The 19,938-nt window shown below is 32.6% G+C and overlaps 1 protein-coding gene and 1 pseudogene across 3 annotated transcripts; one reads left to right on the top strand and one right to left on the bottom strand.

Annotated features, from left to right (window-relative positions):
- Positions 1-10,130: 10,130 nt before the first annotated feature.
- On the bottom strand, positions 10,131-13,156 carry LOC114411582 (annotated as a pseudogene).
- Positions 13,157-14,368: 1,212 nt separating this feature from the next.
- Positions 14,369-19,574, top strand: LOC114413583 (pentatricopeptide repeat-containing protein At5g21222-like). 3 transcript variants are annotated; one of them, XM_028378052.1, is made up of 4 exons: positions 14,369-14,495; positions 15,189-15,428; positions 17,199-18,101; positions 18,301-19,574. In XM_028378052.1, the coding sequence occupies exons 2-4, from the start codon at positions 15,366-15,368 to the stop codon at positions 19,183-19,185; spliced, it is 1,851 nt and encodes a 616-aa protein (XP_028233853.1). In that variant the 5' UTR covers positions 14,369-14,495; positions 15,189-15,365; the 3' UTR covers positions 19,186-19,574. The 3 variants fall into 3 exon arrangements, with proteins under 3 accessions (XP_028233853.1, XP_028233852.1, XP_028233851.1); XM_028378051.1 differs by having other exon boundaries at positions 17,196-18,101; XM_028378050.1 differs by having other exon boundaries at positions 17,184-18,101.
- The last annotated feature ends 364 nt before the right edge of the window (positions 19,575-19,938 follow it).

Below are 19,938 nucleotides of genomic sequence, written 5' to 3'. Positions count from 1 at the left end.
CAAATATTTGGGAGGAAATTTTACCCGTTGTCCTTTTGTTTTGTGCTCCAAGTTCAACTACTGGGTATGAGTGAAAAACTCTGAAAAGCGTAAAGCTTCCTGGATACGTACCAACACAAGGGCATGGGTAGGCTTACTGGACAGGCACAATTTTCTCTTGTCCAAGAGTAAAAAAGTTTCCCACCTGCACAGTTGCAGATCACACCATGAACAAGATTCGCAAAGCTTTCATTATGCCCAAGCTCATGCTGCTTCTTTCTTCTCCTTCCGTGTACAAGTTGACAAGGGACTCTCCACCATTTTTTCCATGTTTACATATTACTTACTAACCTTATTAAAAATAAGAGTCATTTTTCAAGGTGGAATCTTATTCATTTAAAAATTAATACAAATAAATTAGTTAGAAGTCAATACAAATAACACAATACTCGAGAATATATTATGATTAATTTGGTGATGAAAAAAAGATTGTGAGTTTAACTCTACTACTAACAATAACTAACAAATTAATAACTAATATTTATTCATAAAAAAAAAAATAACACAACATAACACAATACTCCCTCCATTCCAAAAAGAATGACATTTAAATTTTTTTCACAGAGTTTAAGAAAAACAATTATATTATAAGAGAATACTTAGTATTTATTAGGGGATAAATTAAAAAATATCATAAAAATTAGAAGAAAATAAAAAAAAAATATGTATAACATAATTTTTCTCACCCTAAAAATGGACTCTGACCAAGGCTATAGGTGATAAATCGGTCAAGCCTTTTTGAACCCAAATTGTAGGGTTTGGACTCTAAATTTTGAAGCAGAATTAAACACGAGCCTTTTTCAACTGATTTGATTAATTTCATGTCATAATCGAGCTTAAGTTAGGCCATATTTATTGGGCTTAGGCTAATTGCTTCTATTTCTAGCTAGTTCAGTTAAGGATGAAACTAAGAGAGTTTTTTATATTATAAATAGTCGCACTAGTTATCTTTTCATTTTTTCTTCTTCTAAATGTCATAATAAAACAACATTGTTATTTGTGTTTTATTTATTATTTATCATACTAAATTAAATACGACAATAAAAACATTTATCACAATAGTTATTACTCTTTAATTTTGAAAAAAAAAAAGTAAAACAATCAACAAAAGATAAAAATAATAATGTATAAACTTTATAATCTCACTGTGTTCCATTCCTCTATCGGATCTCACAACCAAATTATATACTGGATTTCTTATAGTATTAAATTTACTGTTCTGAAGAATTTATCACTATTGTTGTACCGTGCTTGGTTGCTTGTTCACATACCCAATTTGTGTGACGGTGCAAGGTAGTGGATATATGAAAATTTTCTAGTCACACCAACCAACTGGTCACAAGGCAATTTGTTTTTGGCTCATTGTTTTTTTCGTTGTGACAACACTTTAAATATTTTAACGTTTTGATTCATATCCATAATTTGAAGAATTTTGTTTTGACCCGAACATAAGGCGACTCATGGCTCAAGCCCTTGTTTTAGGTTCCCGGTATAAATTTATTATTAGTTTCTTTAATATAGAGATAACTAAGGCGTGTTTTTTCTTTGATGAATGAAATTCAAATCCTTCTACAAGAAAAATCACTTATATTTTTGTAAGGTTCCTAATTTTTCGGTTACTTTTATTAGTTTTAAAAAGACTCCACCTCAAAGGTCACTTTTAGTTTTTGTAAACCCCTATTTTTTCTATAATTTATTAGTTAAAAAAGTCTGACCTTAAAATCTGCTTTATGCTTAAAAATATGTTGGCTGCCTTGATCCATGTATAGTGAATTTTTATGATTTTTGTGTGCAATCTATTTTTTTTTATTTGTTTACGTTCATTCTCTCATGGATTTTTTTAGCATTACAAAAATTATGAATTCAAAAATCCAAATTCAATACGTAAGAAATTGTAAGAAACTGTATCTTGTATACACAACTTCGGTCGTGTAAGTGAGGTAATTAAGTTGGGTTTCTTAAATAAAAAAAGTGAGTTAAACAATCCTCGTTAAAAGTACTCTAAAGCGATCGAACTTATTCCTAGTATTAAATGTGTTAATTATTGAAATTGATATACTATTATTATAGTAATTGACTAATTGTACTAATTAAGTTAAAAAACAATATAACAACCGTATCATATGTTTGCTCTGGGACATATATGGCAATAGGGGACCACGGTCAAGGACGTTTAATTATACTATAGTTCAAGGGCCAAGGCGCTTAATGATGTTTGAAATTCAAATAGTAGAAAACGAAAGCTGGTATCTCCTAGTAATACACAATAAGCAAAATAAAAATAATAAAGTGCTACATTAGCATAGCCTTTTCAATAACAGTTTAAGAATCTTCACCTAAACTTGATTTCTTCCATCTACATAGTCCCGTGATATATGCATGGTTAGTATAATATAAAATAAAGGATTTACTTTAAATCAAACTAGGCATTATCCTCCTCCTCCTCCTTTTTTTTTTTTTAACTCTATGTGCGGAAAGTATGTGTTATGACTGAAATTAACGAAAATGAAATACTCTCGCAGATTTGTTTATATTTTTTCTTCACTGTATTTCTCTTCCTTATTTCGAACTCAAATCGATCAGGAAAGCAGTGAAAAGCTTTTCAATTACTTCTTCCGTTCGTTTTCAGTTAGCTACAAAGTAAGACTATTACAAACTGCAAACTAATTCCTCAACGACGACATGCATACCCATGTATACTAGTTTTAGTACATGATTATTAGGGAAAACTGTATTTTTTAATTCCTATATTTTTTTGTTAAACTCGGTCAAAGTCCTTACAAATTCATTTCCTCAATTTTTAAAAAATGTGTGGACTTATTTCCTTCTTTCTAAGAATTCATTACATTTTTTTAAAAGATAGGAGATTAAATCAATGTTTTTTTTTTAAAAGTTTAAAGACTAAATTAATCAATATAAAAATATAAGGACCTTACCGCATTTAACTATAATTGCAGGAACTAAAAATATATTTTTTTGCCTAATTATTTAAAAAAGGTTAGAAGAACTGAAGTGAGTTGATTCCACGCCTAGCTCCAAAGATACTATATAACAAAATTGCAAACAAACTACATGCCCCTTTAAAACTAGTCAGATAAACTTCTAAAAAAAATAATTATAATATGGGGAGATAATATGGAAGTAAAACAAAAAAAAAATTCTCTTAAATTAAAATTAGCTTATTAATTTTGAAAAATTCTTATCTAAATTCTCTAAAAATAGATTTTGTTAGTAACCATAGATATTTTTACAAGAAATAATTACATTCCAGCCAGATATAATTATTATATACAATAAAATCTTTTATCCGTTTAAATATTTAATGTACTCAATAATTCTTAAAATGGATATTCATAGGTTAGTTTTAACTTATAAAAAGAATTTAATTAATTTTATTTATTTTTTCTCTCTTATATGTACTCTTTTTTATAATAAAAAAATCTAAACTGACCCGTGCTGTATGATTATTTATTAATAAAGTTACATTATAATGCAAGTCACGAAAAAGCATATGTTCACAGGAGATATAATGCAAGTATGTTGGTACAATATAATAGCAGTATTAAATTATTTCCTGTCTTCCCCTTCCACACAAATGACACAACCAGTAGAAGAAGAAGAAAAGTTCTTAAAATCTCATTTTATTAATATTGGATAGGATTCAAATTGCCCATTTAAATTATTGCGATGGACTCTTTTGCTAGCTCAACCACCTTCAGAATATACTTCAGAATAGGAAAGACAAATGCACCTAACTGCTTATAGCTTATAATATATAGATGGAAGTGGTCTCACGGGGCATTAATTAACCAATACAACCTAGTACCTATATTTTTAGCATTCAACTGTGGGAAAACTGAGACTGAGCATCCTATAGAACCAATTGTTGAATAGTGACTCTTGACCAAAATCATCATAATTTGGATGAAAATGGTAGGCAGTTTCCATTTGAGATATCTGCATATTTCAATAGCTGTTACCAGTACAATGCATTAACCCTAAACCAAGAAAGTGGGCTTCAATATAATATGGACTAGAGAGTAGAGACCAATCATGTATTATTTTCGCGGTTGATTTTGACCCCTTCTTTATTATTTTTATTATTTTTTATTGGATTTCAAAATACGTGAAAGGAGGTGGGGGCTCCCAGTATATTTATTTCTCAGTTCTCTGAATTTAGAAAGCTACAAAAGTCTATATAGTGCACAGAGAGAGAAAGAAAGAATAGGGGAAATTTGATTTTCGATATGTGAGATATGGGAGTGGAGGACAAAGGTATTATTGTCACCTTATCAATGTTCCCTTCTAAATGGATCTTATTAAGCATTTTTGTCAACATGCTCTCGTCTTGCTCGACTCGTCCGGTAGTTAGAAGACAAGTTAGAGGTTTGAACTTTCAAGTCTATGCCACACCAACAAGTTTCATCTTGGCTAGTAGTACTACTACATGTTAATCTAGATTGAGAAATTTTTACCTATATTGATCACTGTAATCCCAACTCACTAGCATAGGTCTAGTAGCTAAGAGTTAGAGTAATTTGTACAAATTGTTGTCGTCATTGTATATTAATCAATACAATCCAAACTAGTTTTCATATATGACACATAATTGTATGTTGTTAATTTTTTATCATCAAATTTCGTGTTATTTAGAGATTAATTAAGATCACAAATACAACATAGTTTAGAATTATTTAATAATTTATCGTTGTTGAAGCCACTTAATTAATCCCATTCTATTACTCTTTAGTTGCCTTAATCTATCCCGTTTAAACATTAGCAGTAAAAAATGTGCATGGAATGATGAGGACAAGGTCTCTCTCAAGAGCATCTCAAAGTCTTGGAAGGTTCCAAACACATAAGGACACATGGAAACGAGAAGCTCTTACCCTTTACTAGTTCAAAAGCCCCACCAAAGGGGGTAACAGACAGCATGGGATAGTTACAGTCAGCTTTTCAAATTCACATGAACTTAATGACAAGGAGATACCATTGCAATTACATGGATTTCTTGACACACTGTTGCTCTGATTTGCTCTGCTTATGATTATATAAAAAAGGGTCTGAACCGCATTTTTGTTAGCTTATGCCTTGTCAATGAAAGCATGGGGAGGTATTAGAGTTTGACATTTGGATCATGACGTATGGTCCTCATGTAGTTTTCTTCCTTTCTCTTTTCTTCTTTTTATACACAACAGATTTCTAGATCTTGTCATTTATATTGACTATATATATGCATAACACGTTGTATAATCCCTCAAATCCCACATGTGCAACTAAGATTGGCGCAACCATAGCAAGATTAGGTTGGAATTTCAAATCCTTAACGTTAAGTTTGCATCAGACAGGTCACTCTTGCAGAATCAGACAAGGGTATTGGACCCAAATAATACCGTGAGCAAAAGTCGTCAAAAAGTGGGGAATATATATTGTTTATTATAAAGTTTTGAATTGAAATCAGCAAGAAAAGCAATATTAGGCAACACAACCTTAGTAAATGATGGCACTAGCAGAAGCTAAAATATCTATATTTAGAGTAACTTACACAACGTAAGAGATCACTGAGAACATGGATTTCGTACGGTATTTGCCTTATGACTAAGATTAATGTCAACCCGTAAGTTCTGTGGGTACGTGTGATGTGAGGAACAGAGTACCACATTTTCTCAATGATTCATCACCCGAGACTCAAAGTATGATTATTTTGACGATCACCTGTCTCATTAATTCTACACTTTTCTCTCTTTGGTGTACAAAAATTTATATACACATGTTTATGTATAGAGTATAGACACAATTTCTCTTCTTTTATTTGTCACTCCACAGAGGAAATTAGTGAACAACTCCACAGTGCTGGTCCAATAAGGACCCCTACAAGATCCATGGGGATGGTAACTGAACCATGGTTTTTTTTTTCGTAAAAATTAAAATAGAAAAAACAGGTTAGTTCTCCGTATTTTTCGGGGAAAGAGTTGATCTAAACATTGGTTAAAAAAACTAGAAAAAAAGTAATTTTTTCATAAAAATATAATAGTATTTTTATCCGTAAAATATAGTCAATGTTATCAATATATTTTCACTTTAATTTTTAAATTTTAATAAACATCTTTCATTTATTATTATTTTTAACTTATACCCTTAACAAAATCCTTTGAATAATAATGGGCAATCTGAATGTAAGTAACTAAGAAGTTCTCGTAGAGGCTAAGCAATAAAGCATTCCATTATGCGTGCGTGATTCCGCATTCCTTTTAGCAACGTCTGAATAGCGTCCTTCCTTCATCACAGTTACCAAAAATCTTGTAATTTGGCAAGGGCACTCACCTGATACTTAAGGCTGGCTTACAAACTTGGTAATTTCATTTTGAAGTTATTACGTGATATGCCTTTTTGTTGACATTTTCTTTTGTATTTTTTTAACATCCTTTTGTGAATTTACTTTTACCTCGCGTGTTGTTCATTCTCGAATAAATATATAATGATGTGTTTGATAGCAAAGAGATGGCAAAATGGGGTGCGAGGAAATAGGAGGCAACAACAAATATGAGTTTGTTTGTTACCAAGGACATAACCTGGAAAAAAAAGTGGTATGTCCCTTGAATTTGTTTCCAAACAAAAATGGTAAGAAATGGTGAAGAAATGCATAGCGGCTCTACCTATGATGAATTTTACATGATGATATAATTGATTTTTAAGGAGGTTATGGTTAATTAGTGTTTTTAGGATATTAATTAAAAAATTAAAAAGAAAATAGTATTTATTGTGTGAATTACAAAAACCCAAAAAAAAAATCATATACAGTATAATTTTTCACTTCTCAACACGGTCAACATTTGTCTTTTTATAATATTATTGTTTGAATAATCCATAATTCATGTGCTTCTTATTTCAATTCAATCTCTATATCAATTCAATCTCTATAGTTCCTTAAAAAGACATTCATCCATCGATCTCATTAATTGTCCTACTATTTGTGATTGTCTCATCTTTGTTTCTTTTATTTTGATTTACTTATTTTCCTCTTTCTTATTTTTATTTATCCGATTGTTTGCCAATTTCTTTCTCTTTTACACTCTCCTTCTAAGATTCTATCTATAATTAATTGATTAGTATTTATTGGAAAACACCATTTTTATAGGTTTTATTTTTTATTTAATGATTCTGATTTATATCAAATGAGAAATAAAATCTATTAAAATTAATATTTTAAATAAATTCTAACCAATCATAAACAATATCAAAAGAAACTATCGCTAGCATTCTTCTAAGTTTTTTCTTATGTTAGTATTGAGAATTTTTTTTCTCTCTCTTACGTCCTACTAAAAAAACATTACTTATATAAGCTTTAATCGAGAGAAAATCTCATTTTTTTTTCTTTTAAAAAACTTTGTTTCTTAGTTTTGTAAAAAATAAAAAATACTAGTGTGAAATGACACTACCTCCCTTCACCCTTTGGTTAGTTTTTCATGAAAGACATTAGAAATTAAGATTGAAGAAAGAATATAAAGAAGCAAATATTAATCATTTCCCCAATTTAAAATGCACATAGAAGATTGAGGAAAGAAAAGAAAGGTACGAATCCCACACAAAAAAACTAATCTAAAAGAAGGCGTTGTGTGTGTGTGTGTTTTTTCCCCACTGAATATATATCTTAACAAATGGATAGAATTTATTAAAGTGAGTTTTATCTATTTCATCAAATATTGCTTAACCAATTCAATTATTTGCTAACTATACTAGACTTTGTTAGTGAAGACATTGTGCTTTTCTTGTACTATTTTTTTAATGGTTATTTTTGGAGTGTTATTTTTTTTTATCGGACTTGCAATATTTTTAATAAACTCCACGGTTATTTTTTACAATTTTATTCACAGCATGGGTGAATGTTATTATGGTGTTAATATTTTGGTATTTAACTAATGAAACTATGATTAAAATATCATTTATTAAACGTTATCATCTAAAAAAATTGAATTTTATTTAACGGAAATTATTTTTTAAAACTTATTTCATTTGATTTTACACTATAATTTATTTCATTTTATTTATTCTACACTATAAAAAAAACCTCTTGTGTAAAAAATATTTTCTTAAAAAATTATAAAAAGATTAACTATTGCCTTTCATTTTTTTAAATAGGGGTATTTATTTTATTTTATAAATATGTCTGTTTTCTTCCCTTTCACTTTTTATCAAAAAACCTTTTGTATAAAATGTATTTTCTAAAAAAGTTATGAAAAGATTATTTATTACCTTTCATTTTTTAAACATGAATATTTATGTTATTTTACACATATATCTACTTTACTTTCTTTCCTTTCACTTTTTATCAACTAAATAAGAGAAAATGAAAATTTACCTTTGTTTTCTTTTATTATCTTTATTACCCAACAATCTCAAATTATTTTTCACTCCTTTTCTATTTTTTTTTTCGTTTTTTTTATTCTCTAAATCAAACATACGATGGGCTTTATATATGATCCCTTTGAATGCCACATAAGTATTACTTATTCGAGCACAATTATGAACAAATAAATAATATGTTCATAAAATTTTGTTGAAAATTATACGGCTAAAAGAGAGAATTTTGAGATGAGATGATGAATATAATGAAGAAAGATAAAAAAAATACAAAAACTTATTTAAATCACTATTAACTAATTGCTAATTAATTGTAAGGTATGAAAATACTATTGATTCGTGTAATAAATATTTTAAAGTTATATTTAGAGTTAATTTCAATTAGTTGATAATAATTTGTTTGACAATTGCAAAAATGTTATATTGATTTATCATACGGATAATATAATGTTTTCGTAAAAAACTACTTGCTTCGATGCCTAGTACATCTGCTTTGGTAAAAAAGTAAATTTGCTAGCATTAAGCACAATTTCGTAAATGCCACTTGCCTCAATGCCTCAAGTCGTAAACACAATAACACGTACCTGAACTAGGCAAATCACTATCCAAAACAACTTCCACTAGGCAATCACTATCCTCAAATAGTGTTTCCATTTCTTCCAATGTTTTGCCTTTGGTCTCCGGCATAAACACATAAAAGAAAGTCGTAGTCATCATCATCACAAAAAACACCCCTCCAAACGTTATCTTCTTCGAAATAGTCAAGAATGTCATAGACACCACCCCACTCACCAACCCTTTCCCAGAAATCACAAGACTCGACCCTTGGGCTCGAAGCCTTAACGGAAAAATCTCTGACGAATAGACCCATGTGATGGGCCCAAGCCCAATAAAAAAACATTGGCACAAACAGTGACAATGCTGAACACTATCGTCCACAAAGGCTTTAAACTTGACTCTTCCAGAATTTTGGAGCCCCAGGCCCAACCCAGACAAGGACACGGCCATCCCAAACGATCCCGTTAACTCCCAAACTCGTCCAAGTAGAGCGCAGAAAGCAAAACAGAGATTTTTGTATTTTTTTGTTTGGTTTAAAGGTTTTGTTAATTAGTGTCTAGGAACTAATAAATAGATTTTTTTGTTTATTAAAACTTACAGTTGGATTATTTTAATTATCACTGTAGTATATATTGATGAGATTTTTTTTTAAAACAACCCTTCCTATGAGACACCTACTTAATCGGGAGAGCATCTTCCAACGGTGTATCCTCAACTTTATGTTCTCATTAGTGATTATAATACATGTGAAATTAATCTATCAACTGTTCCAACCTTTTCCAAAATGCATCTAATTGGATGTCTCACCAAGCAAAATAGTAATGCAATTTATGGGCCTCACTCTCTTCTACAAAAAAAACACACCTCTTTGATCATTTTTTGCTATCAAAATCACCACGTTAAACAATGACTTAAGCTTACATTTAGACTCTGTGCCTCATCTTCACTAAGAACGTCAATCTCCTTTAAGCTACTGCCTTTTTTGTTGAAAAAAAAAAACACTTAATACGTATTTAGTGCCCGCAGATGACTTTGCTATCTTTTACGTTATTCCTGGAACATGGGCTATGGCACCTTAAAGTGTATAGTGTACTGAAGACAATAATTCTGTAGTACGTATTATTTGTGAATGAAAAGAGAGATCATTGACCCTCGTCCACCCAACATTTCAGTGCAACAAGGAAACAAAAATTATAGACTTTATCATATTATATCTATCTTTGCTTCCACTATATGCTAATAATTGCAGCACTCAACTAGTAGCACGGAGATAATTTCTTAGCATGCTTACAGTTCAAGATAATTAGACTCAACAACAACAACAACAAACAAAGCAAAATATCTATCTTCAATATATCTATTACAACTTGGAAAACATAAAATAAAATAAAAATACTCAAAAGCTTTAAGCAATCAATTTTTGTTATTTCATCAACCTCCTCCACATCGATGACCTCCTTTTTCGTTCGTAGAATGAAATGATGCAAACAATTTTTTCCAGGGTGCATCCTTCTGTTGCTCCAACCATGACAGAAAAGCACGATCCAGCAAGTAGAAGTTTACATAGAGAAGCTGGTATTTCACAGGAACATACCAAAAATTAAAAACCTGCACAACTGGCCACACGCCACCTTCTAAAATCAGGGCTGGGACATAATTCCTCTTCAAGTCTTCCTTCACTTGAGGAAGATTCTTGCCAGCACATAATCCCATGTAAGTAAAGAAGACAAACAAATGTAAAGGTCCAAAAATTATGCCATCCATTGCCACTTTAGTGCCCACGGATCGCACAGACTTTGGCATTAGTTGAAGCTTGAACCTTATAAATTTGTCCAAGCCTTCATACCTACAAGACATGAAAGTTGGTTCCAAGTGAGTACAACTACTTTAGCAGCAGGAATTATAACTTGGCCTATAATTACTTCAGCAGAACTGTCATTTATTCTTTAAGCTTGTTAGTGAAATGAATGTCATTTTTCAATCTTAAAATCCTAAAGCAAGTCAACTTGAAAGCTATCTCAATGCACTCCCCGACAAAAATATCAAATGGGGTTTCTTTTACAAATTATTTACCTAAATGGGTCTGTTTTGAAATTATTTACCTCGTGAGTCTCTTTTTATACTACAAGGTGCTTCTCCGTTGAGCGCGTTCCCCGAAATGGCGACACGTGACATGGGTTAGGAAGTGGTGGCCTGCCAGGCGCGACCAGACATGGTGGCCTGTCAGGCGCGACCACACATGCTGGTCTGCCAGACACTTCCTTCCACGCCTCCCTATAAAACCCCTCTTCCTCCTTCGTTTGATTTGCACGACGAAATCGTTGAAGTGATTTACACTCAGGTGAGTCTCACTCCTTGCTGTTGTATGTATCATTGTTGAAGTGCTTTATACGGGTTAAAAATTTTGCTCAAAACTAGTAAATATTTTTATCTTCGATATATTATAGCATTATTTAATATTTATTCTGTTGATGGTAATAATGATTATATTTTGTAGGTGCATAAACAAATTGACACGGACGATAAATTTATTGTAACTTTGTTTATATTTTTTGTGTGATAAATAGTAATTTATTGTAACTTAATAATTTAATATTTAGTTATAATTATGTTGTGTTTATATATGTTATATTTGTTTGTTGATGACAATAATTATTTATTGCAGTAGTTTTTATGTCCACCACATTATTATTATTATTATTATTAGTTAAGCTCATAATTTTATTGATGTTGTTGGTATATTTTTTTAATAGCCAAAATTTACATAGACGTTACAAATAAATGCCGATTCTTTAACATATTTATGTGTCATTCACATTATCGTTATTTATTTTTATTTATTTTAAAAGCATTGCACAATAAGATCGAAACGTTAAAGTGTCCAGAAGGAAGTGCCTAACGGACCAGCACGTGTGGTCGTGTCTGGCAGACCATCACGACTAGTCGCGCTTGACAGGTCACCACTTCCTAACTCATGTCACGGGTCGCCATTTCGGGAAACGCGCCCAACGGAGAAGCACCTTGTAGTATAAAAAGACACCCATGAAATAAATAATTTCAAAACAGACTCATCTAAATCAATAATTTGTAAAAGAAACCTCATTTAGTATTTTTGCCTGCACTCTTCACTTTTGAAATTACAAGTCAAAAAAGTACTATATGATATGTCCCAAAAGTTGCAGAAAAATTACTAGTCAAAAGCCCTATATGATATGTCTAAAAAATTGGACGCAATCTCATGTTGTAACGAACTGATTTACAAAGTCCCCACTCCCCACATAAAAATCATACTTGTGCCATTACTTCGCAAATTAAAATCTATCTCTATGATATATGTTATTGAAGAATTTCTTTACAGGTGAATTATGTGATAGTAACTCTGCCATATGAAGACATGATTTGATAAGTAGGAAGTACTGAAAGCTGAAAACTGGTAAATAAACTGAACAAGATAGAATTCACATACCAGAAGTGCCCAACTGATCCAACAAAACCGAATCCAAACATACTTGTAACAGCCAAGCGGTTCCAGTTGATCGTAAATTTAGCATCTGAATCCTACCACACCAATATATTATCTTAGGTTGCCAAGAAACTTGTCCATAATCAATAAATCAAAATCAACTAGCTTCAATCAATCAAAAAGTTGCACATGCCAACTTAACTTACCAGCAAGGCAAATTGCTGAAACCGCCAAGAGATATATCAAAATTCAAAATCAATAAAAGCTGGAAATCAAAAGTGTGATGCGTATCACTTGAACTTAAAGGTTCTTACATAAAAGGATTCTTTAGGTATTGATGGAATATATATTTTCGTTAAAATCAGCTTCCATTTTCCATTAAAAATACAAACAAAAAAAAATGCCACCTTTAGAAATGCAAACCATGTTATCACACAAGAAATTGACACTTCAACATTGCAGTATATGTTAGCATAACAACAATCCTAGAGTCAGAAAGCAGTGGTTAGACAGAAAAATGATATAATAAAAAATGGGGTTAGTTATATGAGTCATGAGAAAGGGAAATGGGTTGTTACATACAGATAGTTGAAGTGGTTTTTTTGGAGCAGCTGAATGAGTAATGTACTGAGCTGAAAGGTCTCCAACACCCCAGAGAATGGCAGAACTAATAGCTTGGGTCTTAACTGGATGAACAGAAAGGCTATTCTGGTATCAGTTCCACATCTTCATCATCATTGTCTGGAAGAGAAAAGAATAAAAAAGACTTAAGAAACAATATATTCAAATTAAAGTAGAAAAAATACGTAAAACTCATAATTATAAAAAATTTCTCATTTTCTCTCTTATTTCTTAGTAACCAACCACCATACATGTTACTTAGCCGATGAAGTTTGTTTTTTTAAAACACTGTCTATCTACACTCTACAGATAGAAAATGTTGCAGATTTTTGGACTTTATGCCAATTGCTGTTGGGCTTGGGCTTGCCATCACTACCTTCTCAATTATCCAAAGGATAATTATACCTCCCCTATTTAATAAATATACTTCTTTTTTTACAACATTTTCCCTAAAATACCCTTCCCATTTATTTTTAATTTCAAATTATTCTCCCTTGCTTACGCATGTGACTTTGTTATGGGCGATGGTCTAACCTCAAAGATCGAAGCACTTATCAGTAGTATCTCCGGAAAAAGAGAAAGGGGTTACTACTTACTTAATGCAATGAAAATAATTTTAATTAGAAGGGTATTTAAGGAAAAATGTTGTAAAAAAGAATAAATTCTCATTTATCGCAACAACCACACAAAAGACAAAGAGAAAGAGAGTTTAAAATGAAAAAAAACGGTAAAGATGAATTTTTTTTTTGATAAAGAGAAAAAGATATAAATATTATAAAATTTATAATGTAAATAGAAAGAAAAAAAAATGAGAGGTGTCACGTTGAATGTTTAAAATTTAAAATAAAAAGATGTTTTAGTGTATCGATAGTCTTGTATAAACGGTTCACGTGTGTAAAATAATCTTAGCCAACATTATTATTTGGTCATCTACGGTCAAAACTGATAAAAGAAAATAATAACAAAAAAACAAGCCAGGTATCGTTAAACACTTCAGAAATATTTCTGACGATAACATTGTATTCATTAATCAATGTAACAACAATTAAGCCTTCTTAGTTCTTCCAAATATTATTATCAATGAATAAAAAAAAAAAAGTAACACCAGGGTGAATGAAGTCTAAAGGGGAAGTTTGAAATTGAGAATCTGGAAGGTGGGGGTTTGAAATTGAGAATCTGGAAGTCTAAAGGGTAAATTTTGATCCTGCCAATAGAATGCTGGCGTGGCCTAATCCACTCCTCGAGTGATCTTTGTCTTTTTCCCATGTCAGCCTCAAAAAAGTACCCCGAAATCTTATTACGATAAATATTTGTGGATAAGAATCTCCAGTGTATACCACACACACGAAAAACCACTAAAGTCCAATTGGATCTTCTTCTGCTAACTATGTAACACAACTTCATTGCTAACTAGGCAGACCATAAGCTTCTCAACTGCTAAAGCTAAACTAAGGTACCATTTCCTTTCCTTCAAGCTTGTAATTTCCTAACTATTATGAACAACACCATCAACTATGCTGCATGCACCATAGTTTACTTCTGAGTCATCATAATGTTTATTTTTTTCATTTCACTGCCTGGCTTTTACTTTTAATGCTGAAAGCTGACGACGTGATCATCTAATTGATATTTCAACTGTTTGCTTTGTGAGTTACAATTGGGTGATTGTTTGTTCCTTCTGTATTATTGTTGCTATATATGTAGATAGCAAATTCCCACGATCCAATTCCACGTTCAGCTTCTAAAGTTCTCACCCCAAACATAATGTTTGAGTTATGGATTTTCTTCTTGACTGTTTATTTATGGATTAGATTTTGTGCACTAGTTTGTTGATAAAATGAAGATTTCTGGAGCAAATGTGACTGAGTGTGGGGTTTGTCAGCTTGTGTATGGATTTTAAGCTATAGTTGTTCCATTTTCTCTAAACAGCATAGATTTGCCCTTGACCATACAAAAGTAAACCTTAGCACTAGTACTCTATCTCAATTGGACTCTCTATTGAGCAACTAGATAGCATTTATTTCTACTAATCTCAATTTCTGGATTAATGCCATGCTTCATTTTGTTCATCATTGTGTTTTTGAAAACGCTAGTTCATGAATCATGAGAACCTTCTCTAGTTGATTCTCTTGTGTGTTCTTGATAGAAAATAATCCAGGATGAGGCATCTCCGTTATCATGTGCCAGTATAAGAGCCAGCACTCTGGCTAGGTCTTGTAGCCAGAATCTGATTCTGGCTTGAATGGTAGCTTGCTGAGGCTATCAGAAGCAGTCAAGAATCACCATAGATTTCTGAGAATCAGATCAGGTCTACTCATCAGTCATGGATAGCAGCAAGAAGGGAGCCCTCATGAGTAATGAAAGCGCAAAAGATTTATCAGTCATGGTATTGTGAACTACTTGATTTTTTTTTCATGATGATGTTCGAAAATAATGTGTGCTGTTAATTGCATTAGTTATGACTTCAATTATCCTTAATCTTCCTATGATTTTGACCAGTTAGAAATCTATTGCTTTCTCAAAAATCTCTAGCTATGCGCTAATCATTCTTGAATTCTTAGATTTTAGTAGGACTAGATTGTAGCTTCCTAACATGCAGAGTGTGAAGAAAAATCTTCCCTAATTTTTATCAAATTTTTTAACACATCTAAATTAAGGAAAAATTGGTTTAGACATTTAGTTAGCTTCTTGAATTGCTATGTTATGTTAGACTAAGCTGATGTTTATATAATTAAGGTAAAATTGCACTTTTGGTCCCCCAGTTTATCTCCAATTTCGGATTTGGTTTCCCTATAATTTAATTCACAAATTTGGTTTTCTTATAATTTAATTCACAAATTTGGTCCCCCAATTTTATAAATTCTTGCAAAATTGGTCCTGGAAGCCCGATTTAGACGTTGACCGTTAACCTCAGATGTTGACTGTCATGTGTCAATGCCACGTGTCAACGTCTGAGTGGCTCCCTGTAAAGGCTTCATTTTTTGTAGGTAAAATTACATTTTTGGTTTCCCAGTTTTACTCCAATTTCGATTTTGGTCCCCTTATAATTTAATTCACACATTTGGTCTCCCAGTTTTATAAATTCCTTTATAAATTCAAACAAATTTCATTACAGGAGAAGTTGTATTTCAAATTTCAAACAAAAATATCATTGTCATACATAGGCCACTTAAACAGTCGTATACACATAATATCACATGAGGGAGCAAAAAAAGAAAAAAAAAAAAAAGAGGGAGTTATTTTTAAAGTAAGAGATCTGAAAATTTCAGACAGGTAAGGATTCATGCGCCACTTTCCCAAGTTGAACAACCCCGAAAGTGGGAGAGAGACAAAAAGTTATTTTTCTCTGGGTTCCAAGTGAGTGAAAAACTTGCGATGAAAAAGAAGTGCGAGATTTATCAAGACCTACCATGTCTCTAGCACCAGTGACTAAACCATTCAAAAGATCAATTTTGCAGGAATAATTTATAAAGAGATTTATAAAACTGGGGGACCAAATGTGTGAATTAAACTATAGGGGGACCAAAATCGAAATTGGAGTAAAACTGATGGACCAAAAGTGTAATTTTACCTAAAAAATGAAGTCTTTACGGGGAATCACTCAAACGTTGACACGTGACAGTCAACGGTCAACGTCTAAATCGGGCTTCCAGGATCAATTTTGCAGAAATTTATAAAACTGGGGGACCAAATTTGTGAATTAAATTATAGGGGGACCAAATCCGTAATTGGAGATAAAGTGGGGGACCAATTTTATAATTTTGCCTATAATTAATGTATGTTAGTTTGGCTTTTGTTTAGTATAATAATATATGTTCTTCTGGTAAATCATTTTGTGCACTTGTCCGACTTAGACTTATAAGATGCACTCTTTCATTAAATGATTACTCTTTCATTTGCTTGAACTTTATGTCTGTTTAAGCTATCTGTTATATTTCAGCTTAAAATCAATTGGTATCAAGTGAAGTTATGCAACAAATATATAAGTTGCACCCCGAGAAATATGTGGCATTCAAAACTAATAGGGAGTGGACTAGACTACATTGAATTATATTAATAATCTGAATGAGAATTTTCTGACTGCCATTCAATTGAATTCGTTACCAAAATGGCCCATAAGATTGATAGAGTTTGACATCAGGTTCTGAAACAGCAGCAGTACAAGAAGAACAAACCAAAATTAAGCTCTACTCCACAAGAGAGATGCGATCAATCCCACTGCCTGATCTGTAGGGGAAACAACAGTTGTCAAACAGTTCATGCAAGAACAAAACTGATGAATGCTTTGATTGGAAAAGGGAAGCCACATGAAGCTCAGGCCGTCTTCCACAATTTGACTGAAGAAGGGCATAAGCCAACTCTCATAACATACACAACTCTTGTGGCTGCCCTAACCCGCCAAAAGCGTTTCAAGTCTATTCCTGCACTTCTTTCTAAAGTCGCAGACAATGGGATGAAGCCTGATTCAATACTTCTCAATGCCATGATCAATGCCTTTTCTGATTCTGGCAAGGTAGATGAGGCCATGAAAATCTTTCAGAAAATGAAGGAGTATGGATGTAAACCAACAACTAGTACTTATAATACACTCATTAAAGGATTTGGGATTGTTGGTAGGCCTTATGAGTCTATGAAATTGCTAGAGATGATGGGTCAGGATGAAAATGTGAAACCCAATGATAGAACATATAATATTCTCATCCAAGCCTGGTGTACCAAGAAGAAACTGGAAGAAGCATGGAATGTCTTGCATAAAATGGTGGCTTCTGGCATTCAGCCTGATGTCGTAACATACAACACGATGGCAAGGGCATATGCTCAGAATGGTGAGACAGAGAAGGCTGAAAGACTAATATTGAAAATGCAGTACAACAAAGTGAAACCTAATGAACGAACTTGTGGTATCATAATAAGTGGTTATTGCAAGGAAGGCAATATGACAGAAGCCTTGAGGTTTCTATACAGAATGAAGGAGCTTGGTGTGCATCCAAATCCAGTAGTTTTCAACTCTCTTATCAAAGGATATCTAGACGCTACAGACACAAATGGAGTAGATGAGGTGAGATCTGATATCTTAAACTTCTCATGAGATCAATATTTTCTTGCATGCCTTTCCCTCCAGTTTGTTGACACATTGAAAATACTCCAAGAACCGTTTGCTGCATGTTTATTTTGTCATTTTGTGCTTCTATTCTGTTGGTCTGTAATTATTCAGTATCTAGTATTGTGATAGTAACTTACAGATGAAAATTGTTCAGGCACTGACATTGATGGAAGAATTTGGGATCAAACCAGATGTAGTAACCTTTAGCACCATCATGAATGCATGGAGTTCAGCAGGGCTTATGGACAATTGTGAGGAGATATTCAACGACATGGTGAAGGCCGGTATAGAACCTGACATCCACGCATATAGCATCCTTGCAAAAGGCTATGTGCGTGCGGGACAGCCACGAAAAGCCGAGTCTCTTCTGACTTCTATGAGCAAATATGGTGTACAAACAAACGTGGTGATCTTCACTACCATCATCAGTGGATGGTGTGCCGCAGGCAAAATGGATCGTGCATTTAGCCTTTGTGAGAAAATGCATGAAATGGGAACTTCCCCAAATTTGAAAACTTATGAAACATTAATATGGGGATATGGAGAAGCAAAACAACCATGGAAAGCAGAAGAGATACTTAGTACTATGGAAGAGAGAGGTGTTGTCCCTGAAATGTCAACTATGCAACTGGTGGCTGATGCTTGGCGTGCCATTGGTTTATTCAAAGAAGCCAACAGAATTCTTAATGGTTCAGAAGAAGAATCTGAGCTAGATCAAGAATTTGATAGTGACAAGATGCCAGTGCAAAGCTTGGAGAGTATTTATAAGAAACAGAAACTCAGTGCTTCTCCCTCTAATCTGCTTCAAATACCTGATGTAGTGGTGGCTCATCCAGAAAGAACAACCAATGGAAACATAAGAAGCCGAATGGTAGTCAAACTGTCTGACAACATGCGGAATGTTACTACTTCCATGTTTTTTGTTCGCACAAGAAGTTCATATGGAGTGCAACCACTGATTGTAAGTAGTCAGCAGATTCAAAATCAGGTTGTTAGGCCATTCCTTGACTGTTGCAGAGTAGTGTCAATACTTTGTTGAGGTGACTGACCATTGTGATGATCACAAATTGATTAGTGATGAAACACAAATCCTGTCTAAATAGATTTGTTTGCTTTCATGACAGCACACCATGCCAATGAGTTCAGGTGGAAAAAACTGTAGATACCATTCATGGACTTCAGAAATCAGAACATACGCTTACAATTTTGACAAAATGCTGGTGTAATTTCAATTTGTTGAACTGCTGCTATTCGTATTCAGTGCTCACTAGCCAATGAAATGTGCATCCTGCATCACTACAAAATTCGTTTTGTATTGTTGTGTACACTGAACATTGTTGGAGTATCATACTTTTATAAATAGTACTTGTAAGGAAAACACTGAAAAGCATAGAATCATATCAATTAAATGAAATTGCACGAGACCAACATGCTTACTTACTTTACAAATGAGAAGGGACCATTATTAAATTCAAGGTTTAATTGCATTCTCAATACACAAGCACAAGTAGCCATTAGTAACTTGCACTTGTTGGATGTCATGAACTCCAAATGAAATTCCAAGAGCATAACCTTTATGATGCCCAAAGTGGTTTGACGTCACTTCAACAGGTAGCAAAATCGTAGATGGCCATATCCTAGACCACTAGTATAGCACATAAAAAGTATGGCAGAGTTTCAAAGGTGTCTGCACATTATTTTTCACAAACATAAATGTTAAAAATATAACCATGATGAGAAAGAATAAAAAATTCTATGATAAATAATTATTCCTGTTCTCGAATGTTCATCC

Source organism: Glycine soja, chromosome 5, assembly GCF_004193775.1.
Source record: "Glycine soja cultivar W05 chromosome 5, ASM419377v2, whole genome shotgun sequence".
Taxonomy (NCBI): Eukaryota; Viridiplantae; Streptophyta; class Magnoliopsida; order Fabales; family Fabaceae; genus Glycine; species Glycine soja.
This window is presented reverse-complemented; position numbering and strand designations above follow the sequence as displayed.